The sequence below is a fragment of the Apteryx mantelli genome, chromosome 7 (assembly GCF_036417845.1).
Source record: "Apteryx mantelli isolate bAptMan1 chromosome 7, bAptMan1.hap1, whole genome shotgun sequence".
In the NCBI taxonomy this organism is placed as follows: domain Eukaryota; kingdom Metazoa; phylum Chordata; class Aves; order Apterygiformes; family Apterygidae; genus Apteryx; species Apteryx mantelli.
Window position 1 is genome coordinate 3,877,019 of NC_089984.1, and position 15,303 is coordinate 3,892,321.

Below are 15,303 nucleotides of genomic sequence, written 5' to 3' on the forward strand. Positions count from 1 at the left end.
TTTTCTCGGCATGGGAAGATGTCCTGGGCCAGACCGAAGCTACCGAGAGCCCTCTCACCAGGTATGGCCAGCAGCAGAGGCTTAAGGTAGAGCATAATAGGGCAAACGTGTATGATAATTCCTCTTCATACTCTCCCAGGCTTCAAGAAGTGTCATTTTAAGGATTTTCCCAAGAGAGAGCCTCATATTTAATAGCCTTCAATGTATTTCTCTTCCATGAAACCTCTATGATCATCCCTTGAAGACACACAGACTTTTAATGTCCACAGCATCCTGCACGTACCTTAAATACAAACTGACCAGCATGCTGTCTTGTGTATTTTGAACCTGCCTTTCGCTATTTTCTTTTAACCCCATCCGGTTTGCAGAATCCTAGAAGAAGGGTTCAGGTTGGTGGGACCTCTGGAGGTCTTCAGTCCAACGTCCTTCTCGAAAGGTTGCTCCCGTGTTGGAAGAGGCAAGCAAAGAGTTGATAACATTTTCACTCAGTGCCTTGCCATCCTCCCATCCCTGCGTGCCCCTCCGCGGTCATCTCTTTTCCTTGCTGAAGCCGGGTGCGTGCACGAGGGAGCCCGTGCACCCACTCGCCTATCAAGAGATGTCATCCCTGTCCGTAATCTTGGGGAGAAAAGCTTGGAGGAAGCGACAGCAGCTCCGCTGGCTTGGCCTGCATTTCTCTCAAAGCTCTCTCCCGTTTCTTTGAAAGCCAAGAGGTTCTCACCTACCTGCTCCACGACTGTTTTATGAGATGTTTATTGGTGTACGGACACGGAGATTACGAATAGCTAGTTTACATTAGCTTGTGGTGTTATTGTATTTTTTTTTCGCCAGCCGAACGCTGTAGTTAGCATGCTCTTTTCATGGCTCAGCACTTAACAGCTTGAATGTGTCAGAATTAATGAGGGGGAGGAAGAAGCTGTAGTGACTGCAAGTGCGGGGAGGAAGATGTAAAGGAAGAGATAATACTTGAGTCATAGCTCAAAGTCGTAGCTCAGACGAGGAATTAGAGCCATGTTTTCTTGTCGTGTGATTCAGTTACTCCACAATACCTTTCTTTGGGGGTGCGTGTCGTGTCCCACAGCAAGGGTCTGTCTCTGGGTCTTCCGCACTTCTCCATGCAAATATCGTAGATACCTTCTGCATGGGGTGTCACTGGGCTTACTCTGTGCTTATCTGCTTCCCTTGTCACCACTGCAACAAAAACATGAGTTTTTCCAGACCTCCCGCCATCATAAAAATGCAAATTTTTCCAGACTCGGTCTGCAACTTGCCGCGTGGGGTTGGAGCAGAAGGAGTCAGTGGGAGGCAGTGTCTCCGCACCCTGGGTGTCTAGGAAGTGGGGAGAAGCATATGGAGTAGGAAAACCCCAGGAGAAGTCTGCAGCTTAAATGGAAACGGAAAAAAACCTGGCTGGGATTGCTTTTTTGGAGGCAATCAAAGGTGATGAATGGAGAGCGTGGAGAGTTTGAAGCCTTTCATATGTGATTTTGTATCATCCATATGACACCACTGCAAAAGCGAACGCAGTAAAAAAGAAAAAAAAAGGTAAATAGAAGTGATAGGTGACGGGACAAGTTTCTAAAAATGGTATTTGCTGTGGCAGCTTCCGTTTTGTTGAGGTTGCTGAAAATTCCTCGCGCGCCACAAAGATGGAATTTAACTTTGTGATTTTTGGAAACGTCATCGTTTGAATTCATGTTTAAAAGTGGACCGTTGTTGGCAGCTAGCAGTAATGCAGGAGTGAGATTTTTGTTAGAGGGTTTTGCTAAAATACGTGTCTGAAAATGGTGCAAAATAACATGCAGAGCTTCATTTGCTGATGCTGTACCTGGGGGAGTTCATATTCCCTTGAGCTGATTGATGTTTGGGTGAAACTCATGTGTGAACTTTAATTTAAATGGTCTTTTTTTACTAGGAAACAAATATCCTAATTGGAAAAGGAAAGGACCTACCTTGGAGCCTTCTGCTGTATCTCCGCGTGTTTATAATTTAGGAGTGAGAGAAGTGTAAATATCTCGAATGTTGGGAATATTTCCATTTTTACAATGTACTGCCAAGGCCCTTGCTAGATACTGAATTGTAGGCCTTGGCTGTCACACTTGATATGACACTTTTCAGGGAATAATTTATTCCATCGCTTAATATTATACAGTCTGTCTATGTGTAGCAATGCAAAAATTCATCCTTCCTTTATACGCGCGTCCTCTTGCTTAGTAGAATAAGATTGTTATCGGTTTAATTTGTTCCACTAATAGCACCGAGCAGCACAAAGTAATTCTTTGCATTCCTCTGCTTATATACGGACAACCCCGTTTGTGGGTTTTTCTTTGTATTTATATTTTTGCGTCGCTGTAGCAGCGTGCATTTTAAGTTTTAATAACAAAAGCCCCAGGGCACAGCTACGATGCTCATAAGGCAAATAAATGCTACATGCATGCGCTTGATCTGTACGTAAAAAGTAAGAATATATGACAAAAATCCTTCTATAAAACACGCAGCTGAGAAATAGCTCAAAGGCATAGCGGTGCCACCCTCCTTTTACAAAATTTGGAGCCAAACCTACTGTGGACATCGCTATGCAGATCTTAACTTTATGATGCATCCCAGGAGCGACAGTATTAAAAGGGAAGATGCAGGGAAACATCAACGGGACCCTGGGGATCCCATTAGTTCCTGCAGCAAACTCTATATACTGGCGCTGTAAAGAGGTTTTATGCATACCAGAGATGAGAAAGGTAGTGCACTGATTTTTCAGTACTTGTTAGCTAAAGAAAAAAAAAAAAAATCTGTACTCTAATTTCATAAACTTTTGCAGCTGTAATTAGAAGAATTTATTTATTTTTTTTAAATCAATAAAAGCATCTTGTCCAAAAAGTGTCCATTGCCTATTAGGCACCCCTATTGAAGGCGCAGATGGCACTTGCTCAATTCTGCTTGTTATTATTCATGAATAAAAGCATCCCGCGGTGCAGCATTATAAGTGAAGGTGTCTGGCTGTGTAAATGGATTTCCACATGGCTTCACGCTACTCTGCCCGGTTGAATGAGCTTTATAGGAAGTTGGCTGTGCTGGCTATTTTTTGCATTAAAAGGGCCCAAATAGCACCTAGAGCCGGGGAGGGGAAAAAAAAGGCAGTAAAATAATGGCTTAATGCTATTTAGAAAGTATCCCGAATTTCGTTATGTGCGAATAACTCTTAAAAAAAAATTTTTTTTTAAATTCTTCCTTACAAAATGGGTTTTGATAACTCCGAATGGAAAATGTGGACAAATTCTGGTTTTCGGTGTGGGCACTACCTTGTGGGATAACGGAGTAAGGAAAGGGCTAATGGCTATTCCGGAGGTGAAAAGATGGGCAAGTCTAGCTGGGAGACTATGAATTACGAGTCCGGAGACCCAGATCAAAGCTTTTTACAGTCATGGAGACACTTGACTTTTCCAATGAAATCGATACGTGATGCTTTATCGCTATGAAGAGCAATTATTGCTTTTAAAGTTCTTCGGTTTTCTTTTTTAGAAAAGGCCTTGCCTGTGCACTTATTATTTTTATTATTTTAACAAGCAGACATTGTGTGCTAGCCATATATCCTTAAAGCAGTATTTTCTTGCAAAGAGACTCTGAGCTCTCCGGTGCGTTTTCCAATCGTTTTCAAATACTTACAGTCACTATTTTAAATTGCTATTCAAGTAATCGTAGCAATATTCAATTGCTGCAATTGCTGTTACAATTTGCAGGCGCGTGTCCCTTCAGAATACCGCCTGCTCGCTTTAATCATTTCTTTAATCTTGGGCTCCCTAAGAACGATCAAACTAATTGGGAACTGGGGCGGCTCATCTTAAAAATTAATCCCAGGTCCTGCCCTGTTGGTTTTTATTTGCACGCCCGCTCGTTGCATTTGCTGTTTTACTAACTAGCTGAGCCCTTCCCAAGAGCGTTTTTTGGGGTGTAACGTTGAGATATGAAGTATAAGAGAGGTTCTCCGGGCAGAAAGTTGTGCAGCTTTTATAACTTTAAGAAACCAAGCAGCTTATGCTTGCAGAACATCTCCAGCCCCTTTCTTGGTAGCAGCACACCAGCTCCGTCCTTCCCGAATCCCAGATCCGCAGCACGGCCCCTGCTGTGCTGTAGGACATTGGTTTCCCTGCTGGGGAGCCCATCTGAGGTGCTTCATCTCTATTTTTTTCTGTTGCTTTTAAACGGTGCCCGGAGCTTGTTTCTTCATTTATCAATCGGTTCCCTTCTCAATTAGGGCGGTCTTAAGATATTTCCTTTAATTGGTTTTATTAATCTTTTTGTCGTTGTTCTTGGGGGCCCTTTAGGCAAATGAGCTAGAACTGATTTGTAGCTCCCTTTAAAATGAGAATATATTACTTTGCTCATTACTCTTAAGAAACAGGATTTCTCTTTAATGGTTTTATGTTCACGGCATGCCGATGAGATGATACTTGCCCGGCTGAATCTCACAGCCTGTGAGAAATTTGGGTTGTTTTCTCCTTTTTTCCTTCTAATAGTTCCAGGCGTTTTGCTTCAATGCCTCCTCAGAAGTTCACCGGCAGCAAGGAGTTCTCCCGTGTTGGCTGTGCTAAAAAGTTGTTTGAGCAACTCAATTTTAACCTTCTGCCCTGCATTAGACCCTCCTTGGGTTTCTCTTAGTCTCGCCAACACATACCACTCCCCGTTAAACTTAAAACGCTACTTGAAGGCATTTGGGGGGGTTTCAAATCGCTCTGAATAGATTCTTTATAAACTGCTTTAAGGAACTATTTCAGCTTTCATCTGTTGTACGAACATTTAATACCGTCCTAGATACAATTTCTTAAATACTTTGTGAGCATTTTGTTGTACGAGGAAAGTTTAATTAAAAACCTAGAAAAACTTCTGCATGGTAGTAATTTAGAAAGACTAGAACTATATTTATACAGAAGAGATGACTTAGGACATAATAACGGTTATGTAAAATAACGGTTTGTTTAAAGACAGCATGTTAGGATAGCTTCATTTTTCATAATAGAAATTATATGGACATGCTTTGAAATTCAAAGAGAAAAACCTGATGCAATGAAAGACTTGCATAATACAGAATTAAGCCTTGTCACAAGGTCTTACTAAGACCAAGAAGTTATGAGTCTTCAAAAGAGGACTGAGATATTTTTGGGGGGACACAGGAACATCCCTAGTTATGTTAGATAAAAACAAACAACGGCACATGCCCTCAGCCAAAACCAATGAATCTTAAATTGATAAAACACCCATGACGGGGTTATTCCAGGAGAAATCGTTAGGAGGCGTCTTGTACTTCTCCTTAAAGCGTTGGGTGGAGATGCTTTTTAGGGCAGAAGGTTGGATGAAACGGTTCACTGTTCTGGCCAAGAAAGTCCTGCGCTCCTACGTAGCGTGTAATAAGGATTATTGTACTCAGTGTTGGCCAATAGATCTTGTCAGATCTTAAGTATAAGGGTTTTCCAAGTTGTAAGCTGTATGATGAACGAGTAAGAATGAAATCCTCTCCTGTGAAGTCAATGAATGCTTGGCTTTAAGCTTTACAAGAGCCTCGGGGCTTCCGCGATTCGGTCATACTCGTTATCATTTCTTTATACATAGTCCACTGCCGCTCTGACACTGGATTTTCAGAAGCCAGGAGGGATCTCCCATATTAAAATATATATATATATATATATATATATATATATATATATATATAAAATAAAAGAGGCAAGACCTGCATGGGATTGACGCTGTGGGAATTTGAGGTGGGATTAGCAAAAGCTCTTCCCTCTGCATCAAAAATAGGACACCTGCCTGTATTACCGAGGAAGCGGTAGCAGATGGGAAAAGTCTTCCCTCGGTTTCCTTTGGACCCTCCGTGTATCCTTTCCTTCAAGGAGTAAGAGCCTAACGAATGAACCAGTCCCTCTTTTTTGCATTTAAATAGACCATTTTGTTGCCTCAGCAGCGCCCAGCAGCTTCAGCGGGAGAAGGGGTCAACCCAGCTGCCCAACGCAACGTACTGAAAACACCGTAAAACCCATGATGGCTTCTGTTAGTCTGCTCAAACATCAGCTGCGTTATTCTCTTTGCTGTTTTATCATTAAAGACGGACTGAAATGGTGATCGTAACGTCCACCAAGTCGTATCTACAGAATGACTGCAGTATTTCGTTAGCAGAGGAAACAACTGTACGGCTGTGCAATTAATAGGCTTCAACTGGTTTTTCTGAAAGCTCATTAGGAAACTTCATATCTTCCATGTAGTCTCTCTGTTACATAAAAAAACACTTGTTTTAATATGGTTTTTTGAGAGCCACTCTATCCTCCCCCTTTGACTTACAGCACTGCCAGCAGGGATCAGTTCAGGATTCTCCTTGCTTTTTCTATATATACCTATCCGGTTTTGTTCCTAACCATTTATCAGTCTCTTTTCTTAGTCGTGTCTGCTCTTTTCCAGGCTTATTTCATTCATCTACAAAATGCGTGCCGTTCTCGACAATATCCTGGGTCTCCATGATTTATTATAGAGAAAGCAAAACTATCTGGAGCAGCTTTCATTGAATCGCGCCCATCCTGCTGTGTTGCCACCTCACGTAATGCGAATGTATCCAGCATCACCGAAACCGGTGCTTAAATAGTGGCAAAACTCTTCTTTAAAAAGTATTGCGATGCTGGGGCTTCCCCATTGGTCTATTTGTTAACGTTTTAGCAACTTGGTGGTAAAAATCCACAGGTTTGAAATTGCAAAATGCGATTCGGGACCGGCTTGTACTTTAGAGGTGCGAACAGGGTGTAGTTTTGAGAAGAAGGAAGGGTTAATCTCCTGTGTAAACCGCTGATTATTTTATCGGGATCTACAATACGTGCAGGTGGGCCTCCAAAATCATCTGCCAGGAGACCTCAAAGATGGGTCAGAGCTGATGCGCCCAGGCTGGCTGGAGAGCAGTGTCCTCCTCTGAACTTTATAGTGATTTTTTTAGCTCTCTTCAAATGACGAATATTCCAGATATAGGGTGCGTCTTCCCTACAGTGAGTGGTGTTCCCGCGCTGTGCATGCCATATTCTTGAGCTTCTTCACGTTTCCTGCTTTAACTGAAAATAGGCATTGAACAAGCGCGTCGTGCATCCCGTATCTGTTGATATCGAATCTCCAGTTCTGCCTGGTGGCAGCTTGATTAACTCTTTGAGCGGAAACCTGCTGTAAAAATTCATCCGGCTCTGCCCCAAGAATGCAAAAAAGGGAAACGTCAGCAGCTTCTGCGGATTTTTTTCTTTTTTAATTTTGGAAATGTACTGCTTGATTTTAAACGGTAGCACAAACGACAGAGAAACCATCTTAGTTTAGCACATGGCTATAAACCCTGCTAGTTGTTGGCTGACCGGGGGAAAAACAACGCATATCCGTGTTTTCCGCTGTCTCTGCTTGAGCGTTGCAGATGTAAAATTACTCCTTCGCTCACGTGGTAGGAGGTGGCAAAATACTACCGTGGCGTTAAGTGAAAGGAAGGCTTGAAAAATTGATGGTATCAGGATGAACCCAGCTTTATGCTGCTGTTGGTAAAAACCCAAAACTCAGGTGTCCTGGAATAGAGAAACATCTTCTTGCCTGCTCCAGCTGTTGCGTGCAGCGTCTCCGCCTTGCTCCGTGCCGTATCCGGAAAAGGAGCCCGCTGGCGGTTCGCTTGTGATTCAGGATGTAATTGAACGTGGCCTTTCTGTTTATTTAAATATGCACGTATGCTTTCCATGCTTATTTTATAAAATATAAACTACGAAACACAAGGAACGGGGACTGAACGTGTTCTCTCTGGAAGTGCTTTTTTGCAATAATCCCCGTGAGAACTGAAAAAATACGAGACGCTGCTTAAGCGTATGGGAAAATTTGACTTCCAGTTGCTGCTGGAAAGACCCTAAGGCCACCAAGGTGCCACTGTTTATTTGCCTGAGGGTTTCCTAGGCAAATAAGCCAGCAGTCATTTGAATAAAATAGGCTAGAAGCAAAAAGGGAGGTCGTGAATTCTGCCCGCTGTGCAAGGCACTAAGAAGTTTCGGGTCCAATAAGACGTTCAGCTAGTGCCTAAGCCGGGAATGATTCGCTTGGTGAGCCTTGAAAAGCTGCAAAAAGCTTCAATGAGCAAATGAAAACGTGGAAAGCTGCTCAAATATTGCAGTACTCCTCGGCCAGGTGTTTAGGTTCATTTTGACATAATGCACCTCTTTGAGCAGTCGCCTCCTTGTAGCTCGACAGCGCTATAGCAAGTGTCCCCTAAAGCAAGAGAACTTAGCCTAGGAGAGGACGGACTTATCAGTAGCAGTTCATTAACACTTTAGCTCCAAGTCAGTTGTTTCTGTGATCTGCCCCATCAGGGCATGGATACAACATCTCGGCACAGGCTCTGCTGCTCTCCTATAAACTCTTTGATTCATAAAACTTATGCCGGAGTCAAATATTGTACTTAGTTGCATTAAAACATACCCTTACTTGGGCAGGAGGAAGACCATCAGAGATGATCGGAGCTGTTGAGTCCTTCAGGCTTGTGCTTCTGAACTGGAGTAATGACGTATATGCACTTATTTTTTTCCACTCTCCGGTTTTGACCCGTGAAATCCTGATTCCTTTGCTCTGATTCTCGCTCTTCTTTCCTGTTGGCGCAGGAGCGTTTTGCAACAGGCCGCACCAGCCCGGCTTTTGGTCTCGGTCCTTGCAACCCCAAGCTTTCATGTGGGCTTTCAGATTCAGACGAATCCGTTTCTCAAAGGAAATCTTGCCTGAAAGCGCAAGAAACCGTACTTTGGCTGAGGTTGATTTAAAAACAAAATACGAGCGGTAAAACGGAACGGTAACTGTAACGTTTCGGTTTGGAAAAGCGCAAAAGGGCCGATAAACTTTAACTGGGGAATGAACTAGCCATTTTGATTGCGATATGATATTTTGTATTATTGAATAGCCTTACGAAACTCCCATCACAGCTATACATACGCTGGGACGGTTGCGTCGCCCTTCAGAAACTTGGCCTCCACCGTCGCGAGATTTAACCTCGAAAATCCTTCAATCTCTGCTTTTAAATGAAGCTGAGTCGTCACCCCGACTATTCACCTGCCTTGCTTGTGCTCGGCAATATCGCGTGGGGGAAGACGGCTCTGATTAAATTCCCACCGTATTTGGCAAAGGGAGAACAATTTAGTAGTTCCAGCCAAGTCATTAAGTGGACGAGGCGGGTCGGGAACTACAGGGAGAAAGAAACTAGTGCGGATTTATTAATTTCTAACTTAGCTATTTTCTTAAAAAAATTTATTTTGAATTATGTGACACAATAGGAAGAAAAAAAAAGGTTAATTTAACTATTTGCTCTCTTCTGACCTTGCTCAACTGGTGGTGGCAGCTTAACAGCTCTGCTTTTGATATAGAGATTGTATGAAAGAAGTAGGTGAAAGCTTTAATTTTACACTGAAGAATGGATGTAATTGAAAAAAAAATAGTGCTAATGATCTGAAGACACTAAGGTGTGTACATGGTAAAAAATACCGTAGAAAAATATTTCCAATGAACTAGGATGACAGAAAGGTGTGGTCATGGTAGGGCACGCTGTTGGATATTTTAATCCAAAGGAAAAAAAGCATAAACTGTATTTCATTCATTATTTTCACATTCCCTGTATCAGCAGCAGCAAATGCAGGGTAAGGAGCTTTTCCTTCTTAGGTTTTTCCCCGTCCTGCCCAGTTGAATAACATTTGTGTCTTCTTCTAGAATAGAAGTCATCTAAAAGTCAATTAAAAAGCTTATTTTGCACAGGATAGTGACAGAAAAATAGAGATATTAGAGATATTAGCTGTCTCTTCTGAAAATATGTCATACTTTCCTATCAGTTTGATTATAAAACTAAAAGCAGGTCTCCAAAATAACTTGGAACAGCTCCTCACGCTTCTGTTTTGCAACGCAGAAGAGGCTTCAGATGATATAGGACCTTCATTTAGTTCTGCGATGCAATTTTAAGAAGAAAAAATTGAATTTGCACGTTCAAGGTTTTGCTTCCTGCGAATGTTGTTATGGATAAAAGAGCCCTCTTTAATCAGAGCGTTTGTGAACTAAAGGACTCGCAAATAAAAGCAAAGTAATTTTGTGAGTTTTATTCATGAGACTGTTTGTAAATATTTTTCTGAAATTCTTTCTTTTTTTCCTCATTTCTGTTTCCTGAAGAGAATTGGAATAGAGGGATGAAATTTATTGCAATTACTCCCTGAAAAAAACACGCCATTTCAGTAGTCTTTAGAGCAGTTTTGTCTACTTAAACTGTTTCTCTAAGGAGGAACCCCATTAGAAACATTAGGTATGAAAACATTCATAATTAATGCAAATGTCTAAGCCATATCTGAGTTGATATTTTGGAACATTTTGGATTCTGTGCTTTCAATCCGCAGGATACCGTTTACTTCTCTTTGCACGTTCTTCTGTAATTTATGCAATATTGACCTGTCACATTTGTTTTTACATACTTAGAGTAATGCCCTCACTTTTAAAATATTATGGTCTAATATATGGTGCAGCAGAGACGTGAAAACCAAAGTTGGAAAAAAAAAAAACAGTTCAAACCCTCAGAAATCAGTGCATATTCAATTATTAGGGTCTAACAGGATCCGGTTCTTGAAAACCTCCCGAGGTCAATGAGAACAGGCTGCCGTGACTTCTTTGCATCTCGGTGGCACAGTTGTTCTTGGGCGATATATCCAAAGCCCAGGTGCTATGGCAAAAACTTAGGATAAAGTCTGATACCTATTTTGGGTCGTTTCAGCGCGTGCTTAGTCCGTTATCCGGCAGGTTAAATTTTCGTCGAGGTTTTGAGGTGTTGTACCCATTTTCATGCTTTCTCCTGAAGACTCTGCAGTTCGCGACGGGTTTTTCAAATTTGCTAATTAAATTTTCCCCTTGTCTTCTTCCCTTTTTTTTTTTTCTCTTTTTTTCCCTCCAGCTCTCGTAAATGTGAAACTTTGGGCTATTGATCGGCAATGTTTTCAAACAATAATGATGAGGACAGGCCTTATCAAGCATACTGAGTATATGGAATTTTTAAAAAGGTAGGACACTTGTTTACTTTATAAAAAAAAAATACGGTAAAACTGCCGTCCCGCAGCGTTGACTTTTTTTGTGAGTGCGGTATTTGATTGCTTTCTTTTCGTCGCTTTTTATTTGCTGTTTAACCCTCTGTGAGCCACGTCCCACAGCAAGGAGGACGATCAGGAGTCGTTTTGCTGCTGTTTAGTCTCGTTCTCATGACAGGTTATTCATTTGCAAACCTCAGGCTGCGTAGAAAAGAAAAAAAACCCTTAACATGAATCATTCAAAACTTCCCTTATCACAGAAATACCCGTCAGAAAATAAACAACTCCCTAGGGAAAAACCTGATTTATAAAGTGATCTAGGAGCAAGTCCATTGGGAAGTGCATTTTTGTGCTTGCAATCAGAGGCAAGATGCAAGTTGCTAGTGAAACAAAAGCTATAGGTTTCTATAAGATCCAGGCTGGATGGCTAACCAGAGACACATGAAGTGAGGTCTCTCATTCCTTAAATCTGCGTTTAATCTCTTGAATTTGGTTCAGTTAGTGCTGCCATCTCAAATTATGATGAAGCTTCCTTATTGAAGCGATGTATAATATCCCAATGACTCAAGCACACCATAGCAGTAAAGAATCGGATATGTCTCACGTTAGCCAAAACAATACAAAATATCGAATACAGTAATATTCATATTTAATACCAAAAAATGATAATACAAAATAGCACAAAGCCAGAAATACCAAAACACCAGAAAACAAAACGCCCTGTCGCTGTGTCGAAAGCGTTCCAAAAAATCGTGCATCCAAACGTTAGCAAGCGTTGGCCTTCCCGCCCGTTGGTGAATTAAACCGAGAAATGAATATAAGATCCGTTCTGGGGGCGAGGGCTTCTGGCTCTCGTTCACAGCGGGAGCTATGCACGCGTTAAGCCCTTAAGCTTTGAGCTTTAATAGAGATTTTCTCAAAGGTTGTCCAGATTAATTTGGATGCGGGTTGCGCAGAGCCTGCCCGGCTTTAATTTTAAGGTCAACGGTGTGAGGAAGAAATGGAGAATAGTTTTCTCACCCTGTGCCTGAGCTTCTCGGTCGCAGCCTGTTACAGTGTGTCGAGCTGCGTATAAACACCCATTAGAAACGCTAAAAGCAAGGAGATACCTTTTTCTTTCAGTCGTGCAGCTTCAGTTTGGGAAAATGTTTCTTCATGGGCCACAATGGTGGCGCGGGCCAAGCTAGTTGCACGGTTTTCATTATAAAACAGCATTTTCCCCTTGTTTCCACCAATTTTTCCTCTGTATGTCAATAGCTATCTTAAGTGCAATATAAATTCCACTTTTCACGTTAATGACATATTAAATGCTCGTTCTTAAGGAAGCTTCCCTGCTCAATGCTTTTAAGGAAAAAAATGCATTAAATTTGAAATCAAGGGAGTGCATCAATTGTTGACCATCCTGTTGTTTTTTCTTTCTTTCCCTTATTAATAAGTGAACGAAAATGCTCCTGTTAAGAAATCAAGCATAATAGAGTTTTCTTATAAAGGCATAAATGGAACCTGTTCATAGAAAAGTCAGGGTGGTTGGAAAGCATTATTTTCTCTTTGCAGTGCTGTAAAAAGTTGCACTTCATAACCTTGTCATTGGTCACAAAAACGTAACAGTCACCCTCTCAATAACTTAGTTTCACCTACCAACAAAGCGTAATAGAAATATAGCTTTTGGGGGTGAAATGAAAGTATTCATCTTTTCTCATTCATCTTGCCGAAAGTAGTGGCGGTCTGATCCCTAGGATCGCCTCGGTTCCACATATTCGTTGTAAGAGTTGTTACCCCTTTGACCAGTATTTGTGGTCCTGCCAGATTTTTCCTTTGATGGAACACATTGATGATGCAGGTCAGCTCTTGTTATCTTAGTTTCATCCTTTTATGTCCGGAGAATGCATATCCCAGCCCTTTCTTCTGCATGCCGCAAAGAAAATGGAAAAAGCACATTGCCTAGTTTTGAGAAATCCAAGTCTACCCTCCCACCGGATAGTGTGCCAGAAGGCTGCGTCCTGGGTTGCTCCAAGGACTCTGTGCCGTTGCTGAGCGTGGTTTCTTTTCCTAGATTTTGATGGTGGCTCCTGGTGTTTTCTCTCCACCAAGGGTATGCTCATATGCTCTTTAGCCTCGATGGAGGAGGTTGGTAGGATTATCAGCTTCAACGAGGTTGATGACTGCCAGTGGTGTTTCTCCAGCCTGACAATCGCATGACATTCATGTATGTCCCGTTCGGAGATAAAACCAAATGTTTCTGAGGTCACCAAAAGACTTTCCGTCCATTAGTTTAGAAAATAATGCAGGCTATTTCCTCGACTTGAGAAGTGCAGAAGGAAACAATATTGGCCGAGGGGTTCTGGTACCCACTTAAGGCATCACAGTCCGCATGAACAATGTATCTGTAGTACATAGTTCACACAGGCTTATAGAAGTTGAGATAAATCTTTTGATTTATATAAATCAACTGCAGTACATTGGAGTGTGGAGCAAGTGAACATCCTCTTTTTCATAGTATAAAACTCATTGTATTTTGGTTTTGTTCACTGTTCTAATCTTATAAAGATATTTTTTTTTCTCAAACCTCTAATTAAATGAATCCGTTTAAGCAAGATCAGAATATTTTAGTCAAGGAGACAACTATTTATAAAAGGCTGCATTTGTTCGGGAAATAAAAGACTTGAAAAAGCTTTACCATGTAGCAGGTGGAATCGTTTCCTGCTAGATCATGAAAGTTTTGTGGAGGAATATGAATATCCGCTCTCCAAAAAGACCAGACTGTCTTGGAAGAGTAAATATTGTATTTTTTTTTTAACAAAAACTTTCTAAATATTGCATAAAAAGACGCCTAATGTTCCGGTCCATTGTGTAAACTCTAATTCATCCAAGATCCTGGAACAGATCAGCAGAACAAAAGATAAATATTCTGTGTAGCCCTAGAGGAAGGATCTAACTTTAGAATAGGAAGCTTAAAGGAAGTTATACACACACACACACACACAATCTTGAATTCTTATAAATAAAACTCCAGTAATGCTTATAGAGAGCAAAAAAGAAAATTAAACTTAAGATATCATGTTAGCCCAAACTCTAAACTTACAATTTGCAACACTAACATAAAGTTTAATTCTGCTGAAAAAATGCATGCTTGTTTTATCCTTTAACATTTTGCCATAGCGCTCTGGCTCGATCTTTAGTCTAGTCTACAGTTTTAGCTGAGGCCCCGTTGGCTTAAGTGGCAGGTTTTGATCTGACGAACCGTGGCAGAGTTGAGTTGATTATATCTCAGAAACAAGAGTTTATGCACTCATCGGTACAGGGAATTATAGCGGTAAACCACAGGTTTGATTGTGACAACACGTACTGAAATCAGTCAGCGCAAGCAGAATGATTATTTTAAGGGAGAACGTTTTGCTCTTCACAAAAGTCATTTATCAATGACAGGAAAGCAAATATAAAAAAAAAAGTGAAGCTTTATTAAATGACTCTGCCTTTGAAAGATTGCCCGCAGTTTCACATAAGATGTTTCCCAAAGGGCATCTCAGGATAAAATTACGGTGGATAGGAGTGGAAGCAAAGCTAAGAGAGTGCGGCAAAGTGAGGAGAGGCTTTTGAAAAGAGAGTTGAAAATTGATGCTGCGTTGGTGAAGTATGTGTCCTAAGATTGTTTCAGATGACTAAACCTGCAAAAAGGGCCTTGACATAAAGAAAACAACTCTTGCGGGGCGCTGAAGCATGGACAAAGTAAACCAATGGGATAGCAGAGAAAGAGGGAAAGGAAATTATTTGTATAAGGTAAATAAATGCATCTACTCTTAATACGAAGTTATCTGATCCCATATGTGGGAACAGCCATACTGGTGCAAGCCAGAAGCCCATCTAGTCCAGCATCCTTTTCATTCCTTCTCTCCCCAAATGGTGCTCGGGGCCAAAACGGAGGAGGCTGCTCCCACTAAGATGGGCGGGCAGACCAAGACTTTGAAGGCCAAGAGCTGTGTTGAAAAGTGCCCATATCCACAAGATCTGGACATCAGCCATCTTCAGGATTCCCCAATTTTCTGAGGCTTCAAAGACAGTCCAAAGAGTATCCTTAGGAGGAACAAGCTTGACTGTCGTGTCATGATCAGGTTGCCTCTGACCTCAGAGACCACCGCGAAGATGATAGTTACCCCACCTTGGTTTCATTGTTGTTCTTCAGGCCAACAAACACCAGATCAAACATGTGATCAGTAAACTG

General features: G+C 41.5%; 1 protein-coding gene across 2 annotated transcripts in view; it reads left to right on the plus strand.

The window, feature by feature from the left end:
* Positions 1-15,303, plus strand: part of PRKG1 (protein kinase cGMP-dependent 1) — a 487,572-nt gene that overhangs the window by 271,146 nt on the left and 201,123 nt on the right. For both annotated transcript variants that reach the window (XM_067299666.1, XM_067299665.1), the window contains exon 4: positions 10,955-11,060. In XM_067299666.1, the coding sequence (XP_067155767.1) occupies positions 10,955-11,060 (106 nt within the window). The remainder of the gene's footprint in view (positions 1-10,954; positions 11,061-15,303) is intronic.